Here is a 16,882-nt window from a genome sequence, read left to right on the forward strand (position 1 = left end):
AACAAATTTCACAGTATTCATCAGTGATAATAAGTCTGATTCTGTCTAAAATCCTCTGAATGTCACCATCGTATTTACTTCTACTCTCACCCCGAGCAGGGTGTTTCAGGCACCCATCCCTCTGCATAAAGAAAAACTTGTCCTACGTTTAACCTTTTAAGTTTCCTTCTCTTACAAGTGTAAGAGCTGGTGTGCTCTATGGTATTTGACATTTTTACTAAGGCTGTCAACCCTATCTCCGCCTCTTTGTTGTGTCAGAATTTAATTGTAGTGTTAGAATGACCTCCAGCAACAATGTGCAGTAGTTTCCAGAATAACCTTTTAAAAGGGGTTGACTTTTTCATATTTTCTAACTAGTTGTATCATGCCCTGGTATCAAAACACCAACGCCCAAGAATGGAAATGCCTCATAAAAAGTAGTAGATGCAGCCTTTGCCATCGTTGAGCACATCTACTTGAAGTGCTGCCACAAGAAAGCAGCAGCCATCATTAAGGACCCCCCACTGCCCAGGCCATGCTCTCTTCTGGCATCTGGAAGCAGGTAGAGGAGGCTCAGGCCCCATACCACCAGGTTCAAGTTCAGGAACAGTTATTATCCTCAACCATCAGGCTCCTGAACCAGCGTGGATAACTTTACTTACCTCAACTTTGAACTGATTCCACAACCTGTGCATTCACTTCCAAGAACTTCACAGCTCATGTTCTCAGCGTTATTAATTTATTATTATTTTTTGTATTTGTAGGGTTTGTCTTTTGTGCATTAGTTGTTTGTCAGTCTTTTTAATTGATTGTATTGTATTTCTGTCGTGAATGCCCACAAGAATATGAATGTCAGAAGTGTATGGTGACATTTATTATACTTTGATAATAAATTTACATAGAACTTTTCATCCCTCTATGCCCCCACCATCCGCCTCCTGCCCACCATGCAATTATCTGCACTTTCCACAGGGAAAACTCCTCAAAAACTCTTCAGGTTTTTGCACTCACGTAGTGGTGTTGCATTTGTGTAGCTGTTGCAGTCGATATCACTGTGGGGAGATGGGTGGGGGAAGGTGTAATCAGTAAAGAGCTAGAACCTGGAATTAAATCAATTTATTGTTGTGGAGGTCACATGAAATGCAGATCAGGCACAATCTGTGGGAATTGGACAACTGACATTTTGGGATTTATTGTCATGTGTCCCATGTTACAGTGGAAAGCTTTGTGCTGCAGAGTTGTCCATACAGATCATTCATCACATCAGTGCACTGAGGTGAATGTGCAGCCCTTTCAGTGGACTTCACTTGAAAGTCAAGTGCTTTCCCTTTTCTGGTGAGGTGTTGTGAAAGCTGTAGCTTTGAGCAGAGGAGGGATCTCTTTGTGGCTGTGCAGTTTGGTTTGCTAAAGAGCAACCCTTTCTGAATAGCATTACTGTGGGGTGCAGCAAGAGTCCATTTGACAAATCTCCTATGGTTAATCCCACTTCCCAATGCTGAATTATTTCAACTTTCAAACTAAATTTATTATCGAAGTTTAGCATGCATACAGTACCTTGACATCCATTTTCTTGCAGGCTTTTACAGGAAAATAAAGAAATACAATGGAAATCATGAAAAACTACAGAAACTATAACTGACAAACCGCCAGTGCGCAAAAGAAGAAAACTGTACATGAATTGGAGAGTCCTTTAAAGTGGTTCTGTATATATACTCACTGATTCACAAGTGCATATGTGTTGCCATGTACTAGCTTGAGTTTAATTTTATTGCATTTGTAAAGTTTTCAGTTCTTGCCTTCATTTTCTGAGTTTCAGACCTTCAGTATTCTCAGAGTGAAATTATTCCTCTAACTTGTTTAGCTGTCCATTGTTGATTACTTCCTCCTTCACTACCCTCACTTCTTCCTTTTCCACACGCCCCCCCCCCAATCCCCGTGAAGTTGGCTTTGCCACTTGCTACTGGATTTTGGCTGAAGTTCTTTCTCTGAACCCGTGCCAGCATTGCTTTGGAATAAAAACGAGAAGGAAACAGTTCCCCTCGTCCCTAGCTGCCATTGTTAACCCCTTCGACTACACTAATGTGATTACAGTTGATAAAGCTTTATCCTGGGATTTGGATTGAGGCACCTGCTGACCGCATGCACCAGACACGACTTCAGAACGCCTCAGAGCCAGGTGGATGCCCATTGCAGTGCAGTCACTGTAAGAGCATGGACCACCATGTGCAACAAGTTGCAGGAGTACACTGTGCACTCAGTGCATAAAAGCATGCAGACTTGGTCAAGAGGTTCATTTGTTCAGACCAAACATCTGAATGGGAAAGAAATGTGATCTAAGTGACTTTGACCATGAAATGATTGTTGATGCCAGACGGGGTGGTTTGAGTATCTCAGGAATTGCTGATCTCCTGGGATTTTCACGCACAACAGTCTCTAGACTTTATAGTGAAATGTGTAGGAAACACAGAAACATCCAGTGAGCGGCAGTTCTGTTTGTGAAAGTGTCTTGTTCATGAAAATAGCTAGATTGGTTCAAGCTGACATGAAGGTGACAGCTGAAATAACTACAGGTTACAGCAATGGTGTGTAGAAGAGGATCTCTGAATACACAACATGTCAAACCTTGAAGTGGATAGGCTGCAGTAGCAGGAGACCACTCCTGAACCTACTGAGTGTACCTCATTTGTCTCTGGCACTGATGTCCTGGTGCTCTGGAGTGGCAGCATCCAGGTCCCATTTATGTCATGAAATCCGTTAACATGTGGCTCCAATCCCCTGGTTTACGTCACTTAAGGTAGGAATGACAATGCATTAAGCTCTGCATTTTGTGTGGAACCCAGGACAGTGTTGATTGCTGGTGAAAGGCAGGAGCATAAGCAATTTTTAGATTTAATTCCTTCAAGGTGGTTTTGAGAAGAGATGGTGTTTGGGGAGAGAAAACTACTGATGATACCCAGTTGTCTATTTTGTTATGTTAAAAGATGCCGTGTCGTTGCAGAGATTAATCGAGCACAAGAGCTTAGTTTGCAGTAAGTTGGATTATTAACCAGCCATGATAAGATGCTGGAGCAGACTTGTTGGGCTAAATGGACAAATTCTGCTCTCATGTTCTCGTGGATCTTGAGCTAAGGACCCCAAGAGTGTGCGACATGGTCAGACCAGTACAGAGAAGTGGTCTTCTGGCCATGATCTTGTTCATCTGTGTAAGACGTGGTCACACCTGTGCAGGGTAATCTGTGGATGGGCCTCCACCAAGAGCAGACTGACTCAATTGACAGATCGGGGGTGATATGGTGCAGTGTTTGAAGAAGCATTGTTTCCACTGTGGTTTCAGTAATTGCATTTTGCAGTTTCTGGAGGTCTTGCTAAGAGTGGGATTGACTGGGCTGTCATGTTCCACTGGCACTTTAGACTCTTAATGTCTTAACTCTTTGGCTATTGCTTTTTTGCATGGCTTGCATCTGTGGACTAGTTTGCTATTGTCACATAATTCCCTGTGGCTTTCATCTTTGAAACGGGCCAGCTTTTGTTCTCTGCCCTCTGCCGGAGACTGATGTGTTAGCAGTTAGCTTGGAGGATTGTCGAGCAGTGGGCAGAGAATTGCCCAAACGACCTGATGCTAGCATTGATGGACTTCTTGTCCAGCTCCTTAGGTCTGTCCCCTGCCCTGCAAGAAAGATGCTTTGAAATTGGGATATTGGCCAATCAGAAAAAGTTATTAATATGTATGTCATCGATCAACTGGGGAGACTCATGTTCTGGTTCATGTTCTTCTGTTTCCCAGCCAATCATTGGTGGTCAGGGTTTGTGCTCTGGAAATGACTCCCTGTTCCTCTGTGCTTTCTCAAAAGCTTCCAGCCAGGTCTGAGCATTATTGAAGACGCAGCATAAACACGCAAAGCCAAGCTTTTTCTCTACCCTCTATCTAATGTAGGATCCACATTGTTCTGGGCACTGCTTTGTTTCTGCTCTTGCCCAGTGCCACTCCTCTCCCCAGCTTGAGCCTGACAAGCCACTTCTTTCTACTTGCGCAGGGGTTTCTTCTCTCTAACCCCTCCCTGCCTATGAGCGCGTGCAGTAGCCAAAAGCGAGAGATTACCTCAGCACCACTGATCACAAACAGTTAAGCCTCCACCAGCCAGCAAAGTCCCAAACACAAGAGCTTTGAATAAATCGTGTCCTGGAGCGGCTGCCTCGTACTTTTCTTGGGCTGAGATCAAAGGCAGTGATGTCATTCACGCCGGCGTAGTAGAGACCTGTTGTGGCTGTTTTGTTGGAAGGCTGTGCCTTCAGCCAATCTCTCCTCCTCCCCCCCCCCCCCCCCCACCCGCACCCCTGGCTTTGCCGTGTCAGAAAGTAACCTCCTCGATTTCGGCTTTGCTGCAGAACCGCCCACCCATCACCCGACGCAGATTGTTTTTTTCTCTCTCTCTGTTCGACCCATAGAATTATTCTTCCATGAGCGATGCATGCAGCTTGGCATGGAGGCCTTGGCCCTCTCCCCATCTGGCTTTGTGACTTTACCTCTTCTGCTGCACCCAGATCCCAGCGAGGGGGAGAGAGATGGTGGGGGGACATGCCGGGGGCCTGGCCTTCGGACATCCGGCCACCCGCACCTGACAGCTCACTGCTCCGTTAAACTCGGGAGCGGTTTGAAGGCAAGGGAATATTCAGGAATGGTGAACGTCTTTTTCTCTTGCGCATGAGTTCCAAGCCTTCAGAGGAGTGGCGGACCGCATTGCAGTAGAGATTGCAGCAATCGCACCAGCTCCTTTTGCACCTCCCCTCCGAACGTGAAGCTTTGCTGTGTGAATTTGTGCAAAGGAAGGAGCTTGAGGTTCTCTCAAGATGGCGATTCCCCGCCCCCCCCCCACACCCTGCCCCCGACAAAATACTGTGACATCCAATGAAATCCTTTCAATCAGCGCTTCACTGACAGACCGGTCAGTGTTGCTGTTTGCATTGGTCGCCATTTTGTTTAAAGCTTCTCTGTGTCTCCCGGCTCGTGAGTGCATTTCTTTTCTCTTATTATCGGTCGACCTTCAACCTTTGATTAGTTTCCAGGACAGCAGAGTACACTTTATATACAAAAAAGTAAGGAGAAAGCATGCCATTTTAAAAGAAAAATAATATTGTTTGCTGGTTGTTAACCTTGTGCATTGCTTTACTTTGACCAGCAGTCCTCAGGGGAGGGGTATTTTAACACTAAAAATGAGGTTTGTCCTTCCCTGCGTGTCACCACTCCCACCTCCTGCAAGCTCCTGTAGGTGGACTGAATCCCAGGCCAACCCACCCAGGAGTCAGGTAGGGGTGACCCAGCCCTGCTTGTGGAATCTTCATGAAGAAGATTTAGAGCTGCATTCATGGTGTTTCCCATCAGCCACAACATGCTCTCTTGTTACTGCCATCAAGGAGGAGTTAGAAGACACCTTCTCAACATTTTAGTTATAGTATTTTCTCTTCCTCCATCAGATTTATGAATGGATCTTGATCATGACCTCACTGTTTTTGCTGTCTTTTTGCATGACAAATTGCATGTATTGTAAGTTATTTTAATTTTGTTAATGTACTGCACTGTAATGTTGCTGAAAAACAAAGTGATATTAAACCTGGTGCTGATTCAGAGGTCGCTAAAGGGCTCCTGTGCTTAGTGTTCTTCTGGTTATAGTGGTTAGTATTACGTTTTACTGTACAGATGACCTGGGTTCAATTCCCAACACTGCCTGTAAATGGTCATTGTAAATCGTCCAGTGATTAGCCTAGGGGTAAATCAGAGGATTGCTGGGTGGTGCAGCTTGAAGGGCAAGAAGAAACTATTCTGCGCTGTATCTCTATAAATAAATAATATTTAGCAGTACAGGCTGCTGGCTGTCAGCATCTGCAGCATACCTCTGGCTGTGGTGACTGGTTGCAGCCTGTCCCTATTGCTTACCTGTTTAAACACAGAGTTGTTGCTTTGACCCAAGCATAGTAAATGTGTGGAGAAACTAGCATGAACTCTCCTTTTAGTTGAGGTATGTGGAACTGGAACAGCATTACACAGCATGGAACCAGGCTATTCGGTCAACTCACCCATGTTGACCATTTCTATCTGTGCCAGCCACTTTTGCCTGTGTTTGGCCCATGTCCCTCGAAATCTGGGTTTCCCAAACTGGGGTTATAGCACCAGTGACCCCTTGGTTAATGATAGGCATCCATGGCAATGTCCTTGTAATCATTATCATTGTACCCACCTCCACCATTTTTTCCAGGCAGCTTGTCCTGTATACTTACTGAACATTGTGTTGAGAAAAAGTTGCCCCCCTCCAAGGTTCCCTTAAAATCTTAACACCTCCCTTTACTTAAAGCTCTGCCCTCTAGTTTCAGCTTCCCCTATCCTGGAGAAAAGACTGACTATCCACCATATCTATGCCCCATTTACTCTGTCTTTATTCATCATCATCATCACCATCATTATGTACTGTTCCTATGATGTGACGACCATGATTGTTCTACAAGACGACCAAGTTTTTCTACAAGATTGGTTTGCCATTGCCTCCTAGGCAGTGTCTTTACAAGACGGGTGACCCCAATCATTATCAGTACCTTCAGAGATTGTCTGCATGGTGTCATTGATTGGATAGCCAGGACTTGTGACATACACCAGTTGCTGATACGATCACCCATGACTTGCTCCCATGGTTTCATGTGACCTTGATCGGTGGGTAGGGGTGGGGGGGAGGCTGCTAAGCAGGTACTACACCTTGCCCAAGAATGACTTGCAAGCTAGTGGAGGAAGGAGCGCCTTGCACCTCCTTTGGTGGAGACGTAACTCCATTCCACTCCACTCCGCCACCCCATATTTGGTCTCTGGATGCTGTCAGAGTATATTGATATGGTCAGTTACTTTCAATGGCAGATGGGCCACTAACCAGCAGAGATGAAGCACAGTAACAGGCCCTGCTGGTTCAATGAGCCCCATCATGGACATTTAAATCTGTGTGTCTGAAATGTTGGAGGAAGCCAGAGGTCACAAAGAGGTGGTACAAATTCTTTACGGACAGCAGTGGAATTGAGCCCAGGTCTCTGATGCGGTAATAGCATTATACTAACTGCTATAACACCGATGGGACAAGTTGTGGAACCAGAATTCGTGGTAACTTTTAAAGAGGACGCAGATCAATTACTTGAAGGGAAATGAGCCCTTCAGTAGAGAATACTGTCGAAGGGCAGCTCTTTTCATATCATTGCACAGTGAGAGATCGGTTTATGGGTGTAGCTTCAGAAAAGAACCCTGTTTGAATGGCCATTAGCCTACCTTGCCAACAAGATTCTTGTCCTTCTACAGCCACTCCTCAGGGTATTACAGCACCTTGGTATGCTTTTATCTTTTAATTACATTCTGTTTCCAATGTAGACTTTCTTTTGCAATTTCCAGGGTGGTCGGGACAGAGGAGAGGATACCCATCCCACTCATGGACTACATTCTGAATGTGGTAAGTGGTATTTTTATATTAGTGAATGGCAGGGTTAAATCGACCTGTGTTCCTTTATGTAGGTGAAAGGAGGCTGTGTGGATCTGTTTCGATTGTAAGTAAGAAGTTCTGCAGATGCTGGAAATCCTGAGTAACACATAAAACGCTGGAGGAATTCAAAAAGTTAGGTAACATCTATGGAAGGGAATAAACTTGAAGTTTTGGGCTGACAACCTTCATCAGGTCCCATTTACCTGCTGAAATGGCCCAAAATTGCCCTCCATAGATGGAGTCTGACCTGCTATGTTTCTCTGGTGTTTTGGTTATGAGAGGACACAGGCACATGTAATATCAAGTTCAGTGGAAACACCATGTCACCGAGTCGTTAGCACCACCATAATGACAGGAGATCCTGCAGATGCTGGAAGTCCCAAGTAACAAACACAAAATGCTGGAGAAACTTAGCAGGTCAAGCACTTTATAGAAAGGGATGAAGGGTCGACATTTTGGGCAGAGGTAAGTGAGACTTGATGACAAAGTCCCGATGAAGTATCTAATCCTGAAACAGTAGCTGTTATTCCCTTCCGTGCATACTGCTTGACCTGCTGAGTTCCTTCAACATTGTGAGTTTCAATAGAAGTCAGAGAATTTTGACACTGGGGCACCTACAGGTTGGGTTAGTGCAGCTCTGTGTTGCGATCCTATTGGTATCAGCCACTGTCGACATGTCTTTTTACTAAAGGGTGTGAGAGAGGGGTTAAGTTCAAAGGCGATATGCAGGGCAAGTTCTTTCTCAATAGGATGGGGTATGTGTCTGGAATACGCTGCCTGGGCTGATGGTAGAAGCAGATACAATATTGCTGATCACGGGGCTGTGGGTACATCAAATGTTTGTGGAGATCGTGTGGGCAAAAGGTATTAACACACACACATATGCAACTATTGAGGTGATTAGTTGGGTATTTGATTGTCACAAAATGATGGGCCAAAGATGCACTGTACTGTTGTATGTTCACCCCCTCACATTAACAATACAATAACAAGATGTATCCTTATGATGCAGCAGCATGCTTGCTCCACCATTGTATACCACTTTGGCCACAGGTATTCTCCTGAGAGCTGTCTGTAATTCATTGGACCTGGGACTTGGTTAAGCACCGGGCAGTTATCCTGGTAACCGTCTTCAGTTGACACTCCACATAGAATCAACGATCAACTTAATTAACCAATTATATTTACATATATTATGAATTTACTTTGCTGTGTTGGCACGACAAAAATGAGCAGATTCAACAATTATAGGACCATAAGACATAGGAGGAGAGTCAGGCCATTTGGTCTGGTCCGCCATTCTATTATGGCTGATTTATTATGCCTCATCGCCATTCTCCTTCCCTTTACATGTAACCTTTGACACCCTTACGAATCAAGAACCTGTCACCCTCCGATTTAAATATACCCAATGACTTGGCCTTCACAGCTGTCTGGCAATGAATTCCACAGATTCACCATTCTCTGGTTAAAGAAATTCCTCCTCCAACGGGATCCTACTACCAAGAACATCTTTCTCTCCCCCCTCTTTCTGCTTTCTGCAGGGATCGTTCCCTACGCGACTCCCTTGTCCACTCGTCCCCCCCATCCCTTCCCACCGATCTCCCTCCTGGCACTTATCCTTGTAAGCGGAACAAGTGCTACACCTGCCCTTACATTTCCTCCCTCACACCACCATTCAGGGCCCCAGACAGTCCTTCCAGGTGAGGCGACACTTCACCTGTGAGTCGGCTGGTGTAGTATACTGTGTCCGGTGCTCCCAGTGTGGTGAGACCCGACGTAGACTGGGAGACCGTTTCGCTGAACACCTATGCTCGGTCCGCCAGAGAAAGCAGGATCTCCCAGTGGCCACACATTTTAATTCCACGTCCCATTCCCATTCTGCTATGTCTATCCATGGCCGCCTCTACTGTCAAAATGAATCCAAACTCAGGTTGGAGGAACAACACCTTATATACCGGCTGGGTAGCCTCCAACCTGATGGCATGAACATTGACTTCTCTAACTTCCGTTAATGCCCCTCCTCCCCTTCTTACCCCATCCCGGACATATTTAGTTGTTTGCCTGTTCTCCATCTCCCTCTGGTGCTTCCCCTCCCCCCACCTTCTTTCTCCCGAGGCCTGCCGTCCCATGATCCTTTCCCTTCTCCAGCTCTGTATCACTTTTGCCAATCACCTTTCCAGCTCTTAGCTTAATCCCACCTCCTCCGGTCTTCTATCATTTCGCATTTCCCCTTCCCCCCCACTACTTTCAAATCTCTTACTATCTTTCCTTTCAGTTAGGCCTGACGAAGGGTCTCGGCCCGAAACGTCGACAGTGCTTCCTCCTTATAGATGCTGCCTGGCCTGCTGTGTTCCACCAGCATTTTGTGTGTGTTGTTTGAACTTCCAGCATCTGCAGATTTACTCGTGTTTGCTCTTTAAATTCCTCCTCATGTCTGTTCTAAAGGGACATCCTTCTATTCTGAAGCCTTCTATACTGGACTGCCCTACTATAGGAAACATCCTTTTCACATCTACTTTCTAGGCCTTTCAATAAATAATTGGATAAAAAATAAATTTAGAGGTATGGATATGGAATAAAATATGCATAAATACATGAATACCAGCATGTTGTTTACATTGTAAATACACTATAAACAGTGGTGTAAAGTGTTTACAGTGCAGTGATGGAGTTAATAGATAGAGAAATGGGGTGGGGCTAATTAGAATGGTTGAACAGATTAATTGCCTGGGAGAAGAAACTTTTAAGATGGGGTGTGTGTGTGTTTTGTTTTAATATCCTATGGTACTTTCCAGGAGGGAACTTTTGGAAAAGGCAGTTTGCTGGGTGGGTAGTGTCCTCAGTGATATTTCTTGCCCACTTCTTTGTCCTGGATACATACAAGTTCTGCAGTGAGTGTAGACTGCAGCCAGTGACTTTTTCTGATGACCCCACAGTTTGCTGAGAGGATGCTGCACGAAACCTGACAGTAGTGGTGTTTTAAGTCTATCCTTCCCTCATATCTTTCCCTCCCCCCTTCAGCAATGAATGCAAAGTCCTTTGACTGCTGTTCTTTGTGTTTTTTTTTTGTGGGGGGAAAAAGATGAAGTTTGTCGAGTCTATCCTGAGCAACAACACAACAGACGATCACTGCCAGGAGTTTGTGACCCAGAAGGGGCTACAGCCACTGGTCTGCATCTTGGGGCTCCCAAACCTCCCCATCGACTTCCCCACTTCTGCTGCTTGTCAGGCCGTGGCCGGCGTTTGCAAGTCTATTCTGGTAGGTGGATTGAAGTGTGCATTAATGTTGCGATCGGCTAGGTGAAACTTTAAACTATATAGAATTCCTTCCAACCAAAAACCAAGATTGGACAGTGAGGAAGACTGTCAAAGCTTGCAGAGGGATCTGGACCAGCTAGGAAAATCGGCTAATGGCAGATAGGTGCGAGGTGTTGCATTTCAGTAGGACCAACCAGGGTAGGTCTTACACAGTGAGTGGTAGGGCATCTTGGAGTGCGGTAGAACAAAGGGATCTGGAAATACAGGTCCATAATTCATTGAAGATGGCATCACAGGTAGACAGAGTCATTAAGAAAGATTTTGGCACATTGGCCTTCGTAGATCAAAGTACTGAGTACAGGAAATGGGATGTTTTCAAGTTGTATAAGATGTTGGTGAGGTCTAAGTTGACATATTGTGTGCAGGTTTAGTTACCTATCTATGGGGAAAATGTAAATAAGGTTGAAAGAGTGCATAGAAAGTTTACAGGGATGTTGCTGGGACCAGAGGACCTTAGTTATTAGGAAAGACTGAATAGGTTAAGACTTTACTCCCTAGAACGTAGAAGATTTAGACTTGTTAGAGGTATACAAAATTATGAAGGTGTAGATAGTGTAAATGCAAGCCGGCTATTTCCACTGATGCTGGATGAGATGACAATTAGTGGTCCTGGGTTACGGGTGAAAGGTAAAATGCTTAAGTAAACATGAGTGGAAGCTTTTTCACCTAGTGTGGTAAGAGTGTGGAACAAGCTGTCAGCACAAGTAGTGCATGTGATTTTGATTTCATCATTTAAGAGAAAGTTTGTATAGATACATGTATAGGAGGGGTATGGAGGGCTCTGGAGTGAATGCAGCTCCATGGGACTAGGCAAATGGTTCAGCACAGACTAGATGGGGCGAAGAGTATGTTTCTAACAAAAAAAAACTCGTAACATCGTTAAGGAGTGTTGCCGTACTGAGGCAATGCTTAGGGTTGTGCTGGAGGTTCAAGAACCGAATGGTTGAAGAGAAGGGACCCTGGTGGTGTGGGCCCTAAGGCTTCTGTACCTCCTGCCTGATGGTGGTAGTGAGAAGAGAGCATGGCCCAGGTACAGTAACGGTATACCTAGAGTATAGTATAGATTGTAGGTATATAGATTGTATACCTACAATCATTAAATTAAAATGATTGTAGGAGACTATTTTAAGAAGAACTGCATGCAGCACTTCGCCACTCTCTGTCGCGATTGTGATTGCAGAGCGCAGGAGATGTTAACAGCAGTCCGCTGGAGGAACTCAGCAGGTTGAGCGGTATCTGTGGGAGGAAAGGATTTGTTGACGTTTCGCCTCTAAACTCTGTATTGGTGTCAACTTAAAATGTCGACCATTCCTCCCCCACATATGCTGCTTGACCCACTAAGTTCCTCCAACAGATTCTGAATTGGGGTGCTTAAACAATTCGAACTTGTCTTATTTGTCTCTCTCACCCTATTCTCACAGACGCTGTCGCATGAACTGAAAGTGCTGCAGGAAGGCCTCGTCCAGCTGGACACCATCCTGTCGTCATTGGAACCTCTGCATCGTCCCATCGACACGCCAGGCGGCTCCGTGCTGCTGCGGGAGCTGGCAAACGCGGGCAATGTGGCCGACGCAACCCTCTCTGCTCAGGCTACACCTCTGTTGCATTCCCTAACCGCTGCCCACGCCTACATCATGATGTTCGTGCACACCTGCCGGGTGGGACAGGTGAGCCTGCAGAGCCCTGGCACGCTTCTGATGCTTTTCTTTCTGTCCCTCAGTATCTCTCTTTCCTCTCAACTCTGTCACTCATCTTTCCCTCTGTTCTTCTATCTCCTGTCCTTTAGTTTTGCAAAATTTTCTGCAGTAACTTCTGATCTCCAGCTGCACTGGTTTTTACTTTGGTTTGTTAAAATTTGGGTTAATTACATCCTTGAGCTGAAGGTAACAGTGTGGGACTACCGAGATGTGAGAACTGATCGCATTGCCATCCCTGTGGTGTTGTACACTTTGGAAAAAGGCTGATCAGCCCACTAAGTTGATGCTGACCATCAGCCTCCGACGTGCATTACCCCAATAAGAGCTCCCTCTTTAATTCTCCACACATTCTCCTGAAATGCCCCCAAACTCTTTCCCTTTCTGCTGCAGTATCCTGCCGAGAAACAGGGTGGATTTGATGTCTTGACCGTTTGTCTTTCACTGTTCTTCCAGAGTGAAATCCGTTCTATATCTGTGAACCAGTGGGGCTCGCAGCTGGGTCTGAATGTCCTGAACAAGCTCAGCCAACTTTACTGCTCGCTGGTGTGGGAAAGCACCGTGCTCCTGTCCCTCTGCACCCCCAACAGGTGAGTGCTGCCACAGAGCAGATACATGGCGTCAGCAGCAAGGTAACGTCTTGCAGTATGATCTAGACCAGCGTGATCTCAGTGCCACTTTAAAGGTCCTTTTCACTTATTTAGAAATACAGCATAGTGACGAGGTCTTCCGCCCAAAGAACCCGCGCTGCCTGATTACACCTGTGTGGCCAACTAACCCATACATCTTTGGAATATGGGAGGAAACTGGAGCACTGGGAGGATTCCCACATGTCCTAATGGGGGAGAAACTCTGCCTAGTTCCTTTGGCCAACACCTGGACCATAGTCCTCCATACCCTTCATATTCATGTACCTATCCGAATATCTCTTCAAATGACATCGCCACTTCTGCTGGTAGCTCATTCCACACCCTCACCATGCTCTGGGTGAAGAAGATCTCCCTTGGGTTCCTCTTGAATGTTTCACCTATCACCCCCTTCTGATCTCACCCAACCTCAGTGACATAGGAGGAGAATTAGGCCATTTGGTCCATTGAGTCTGCTCAACGCCATTCTCCCCGTAACCTTTGACACTCTTACTAATCAAGAACCTGTCAATCTCCACTTCAGATGTACCCAATGCCTTGGTCTCCACAGCCATCTGTGGCAGTGAACTTCAAAGTTGCACCTACACTGGCTAAAGAAATTCCTCCTCAAGCAACACACACAAAATGCTGGTGGAACGCAGCAGGCCAGGCAGCATCTATAGGAAGAAGCACAGATGACGTTTCAGGCCAGGCAGCATCTATAGGAAGAAGCACAGATGATGTTTCAGGCCAGGCTCGGCACGAAACCTCGATTGTGCTTCTTCCTATAGATGCTGCTTGGCCTGCTGTGTTCCACCAGCATTTTGTGTGTGTTACTTGAATTTCCAGCATCTGCAGATTTCCTCGTGTTTGCAAAATTCCTCCTCATCTCTGTTCTAAAGGAATGTTCTTTCTATCCTGAGGCTGTGCCATGGTTGTAGACTCTGCATCCACTCTGTCTAGGGCTCTCAGTACTTGATAGGTTTCAATGAGATGCTCGCTTATTCTTCTCATCTCCAGTTAGTACAAGCCCAGAACCATCAAACAAACCCTCTCCAATGCCAGCACATCCTTCTGTAGATAAGTGGCCCAAACAGAGTTGAGAGAGATAATAAATCAGATCTGTTATGAGCAGTTTGAGATGACAAGCACGTAGCTAACACTGCTCTTGGATTTAGTCTACCAGCAGGCTGCGAGTTTGGTCAGGCTGACATGCAGAAGTTGGTGCCGAAGGAGGAGAAGCCTGCTGCCACTGCCACACCGGGTTCCGCAGCCGGTGGGAAGAGACCAGGTGAGCTGTCAGCTAGGTAGTGCGGATTTGAATTACATGGGTTCAAGGATCGACTTTATCTGCTGTTTTAGGAATTTGCTGTGGTGTGTTTATCGGGACATGACGTGCAACAAAACACAACATTTAACCGTTAGAAAGAATTAAATCAAAAATAAAATACACATTGGGACCAGTACATTTTGGACCAATTGAGTAACAAAGTCTGCATTTAAATGAAATACAGAATAAATTGGAACACTACCATTGCAACAACATTACTTTAAAACTGTATTAGTTCCTAATAGTTATCGATTGAGGAATTCATCTGCTATATGCTGTTGTGTATGTGGTGTTTAGGAAGGGTTAGCACCTCTTATAGAGTGGCTTTTACTGTCCATTGCAGCTCACTCACCTTTGATTCCCACCGGACGATCAGCTCTCACCTGTAAGTAGCTGTACTGTTTGCATGCAAGAGGCAGCCACACCCTGGTATACCACTTTGACAGGCGAACTAAACCAAGTGAGGGTAGCTGTTGAGCTTCATACCCTGACGAGATAGGTACACACCTGTCCTAGTATGTGGTCTGCTCTGGGGACCTGGTCACAAGAGAGATCGACAGTGAGATCAGTGGCCAAGAAGGTGGTTTTGGAAAGCTTCATGGAGAGGGAAGGATGTGACAAGGAAGCAGTCATGATCATCCACTGAAACCAGGAAGACCCTAGTTTGCGAGGACAGCACGTACCAATGGACCTAGACTTCTGAGGCTGAGATTGTGGAACTGTCCTAGTACAACGGCTCTTTTACTTTAAAATCTTTTCCGCACAGATTTCACTGTCATCGTCAAATACAAGATACAGCTAACACACTGCCATGTTCTTTTGATTAACTGTAAATGAACAAAATTAGCGCATACCTAGTGCAGATAATGGACTGCTGTCATACAATGCTTTTGACAAATCCATCCTCTAAATTTTCATTTTCATTGTTCAATATTCAAGATAATTGTCTACCTTCAAATTCTTTGTAGGTCCCAACTTGTAGGAGTGCTGAAATTATTCTATTTTCACTCCCGGCAGTTTCTGGCATTCTGGCCTGAATGTTTGAAACCACATTGAACAAAACAATTCAAAATGGTCATGCTGCTTATTTCTGACCAACTCTCAGTAGCAAATATCGCTGCTTTTTGAATACAAATGCAAACAAATTATGTTATTTAAAAACAGATCTCTAAGCATGGTTTAGTGTGTAACAGCCACACAGGTTCATGCAACTGACGCTAGTTAGAAACTATTCATCAACAGTCTCTTGTCCCAATTAAGCGGCACAGTGTCCTAAATAAACGAAGGGAACTCGGGCTATTTTCTCCATTAGTGTTTGTTCTTTATGGGTTGTCCCAGGTACGTGGCAGCTCAGATTAATTGATGGACCAATTAATCAGAATCCATTGTATCTAAAAAAAAACTACTAAAGTTAGAAATTAAAGCTGTAAAATGCACTTTAATAATTAAATAACAGCTTTTATTTACAATGTAAACTGCTTTATCAAAGGTGGTTTAAAGTGTTAACAGTGAATGACAGCGGGGTAGCGGGGCTAACTAGAATGGTTGATCAGATTAACTTGCTGATGGAAGAAAAGATGGTGTGAAGTTATTGTTGTAATAGCGCTCTGGCGCTTTACAGAAGGGAGCTTTTGGAAAAGGCAGTTTGTCGGGTGGGTAGTGTCTACAATGATTTTTCCTGCCTGCTTCTTAGTCCTGGACACACACAAGTCCTGCAGTGATGGTAGACTGTAGTTAGTCTACCTGACAGTTTGCTGTAGTTTTCGTCTACTGTGAGAGGGTGCTGCACTAAACCAGACAGTAATAACTGATGCTCTCCTGGCAGTGTAGTATTGCACCGCTCTGTTCTGTGTGGTTTTAGATGGAGCGTATTCTGCTTAGAGCTTGGTGAGCTGCGATGTTCTGTAGCGATCTGTTCTAGGTCTCGTGATTTTTTTTGTGTGATTTTTATAAATGACTGGGGTGAGGAAGTGCAAGGGTGGGTTGAATACATGAAGGTTGATGGAGTGGTGGTTGATCTGCAAGGTTGTTGGGGATTATAACAGGTCAGTAATATGATGCAGAACTGGGCTGAGAAGTGGCTCCTGATTCACTTTGGAAGGTGAAATTTGAAGATAGAATATAGGGTTATTGGCAGTGTGGAGTAACAGAGGAATCTTGAGAGTCCGTGTCCATGATCACTTAAAAAGTTGCCGTGCAAGTTTGTTAAGAAGGCCTTCAATAGTCGGGATTGAATTCAAGAGCTGTGAGGTAATGTTGCAGCTCTATAAATCCCTGGTTAGACCACACTTGGAATATTGTGTTCGGTTCTGGTTGCCTCGTTATAGGAAAGATGTGGTAGCTTTAGAGAGATTTACCAGGATACTGCCTGAATTAGAGAGCATGTCTTATGAGGATACTTCAAGTGAGCTAGGGCTTTTCTCTTTG

General features: G+C 45.1%; 1 protein-coding gene across 4 annotated transcripts in view; it reads left to right on the forward strand.

Annotated features, from left to right (window-relative positions):
* huwe1 (HECT, UBA and WWE domain containing E3 ubiquitin protein ligase 1) overlaps positions 1-16,882 on the forward strand; it is a 172,644-nt gene that overhangs the window by 107,874 nt on the left and 47,888 nt on the right. For all 4 annotated transcript variants that reach the window (XM_073028614.1, XM_073028618.1, XM_073028617.1 and 1 more), the window contains 5 exons: positions 7,397-7,454; positions 10,570-10,746; positions 12,227-12,472; positions 12,956-13,089; positions 14,304-14,416. In XM_073028614.1, the coding sequence (XP_072884715.1) occupies positions 7,397-7,454; positions 10,570-10,746; positions 12,227-12,472; positions 12,956-13,089; positions 14,304-14,416 (728 nt within the window). The remainder of the gene's footprint in view (positions 1-7,396; positions 7,455-10,569; positions 10,747-12,226; positions 12,473-12,955; positions 13,090-14,303; positions 14,417-16,882) is intronic.

The sequence above is a fragment of the Hemitrygon akajei genome, chromosome 24 (assembly GCF_048418815.1).
Source record: "Hemitrygon akajei chromosome 24, sHemAka1.3, whole genome shotgun sequence".
Taxonomy (NCBI): domain Eukaryota; kingdom Metazoa; phylum Chordata; class Chondrichthyes; order Myliobatiformes; family Dasyatidae; genus Hemitrygon; species Hemitrygon akajei.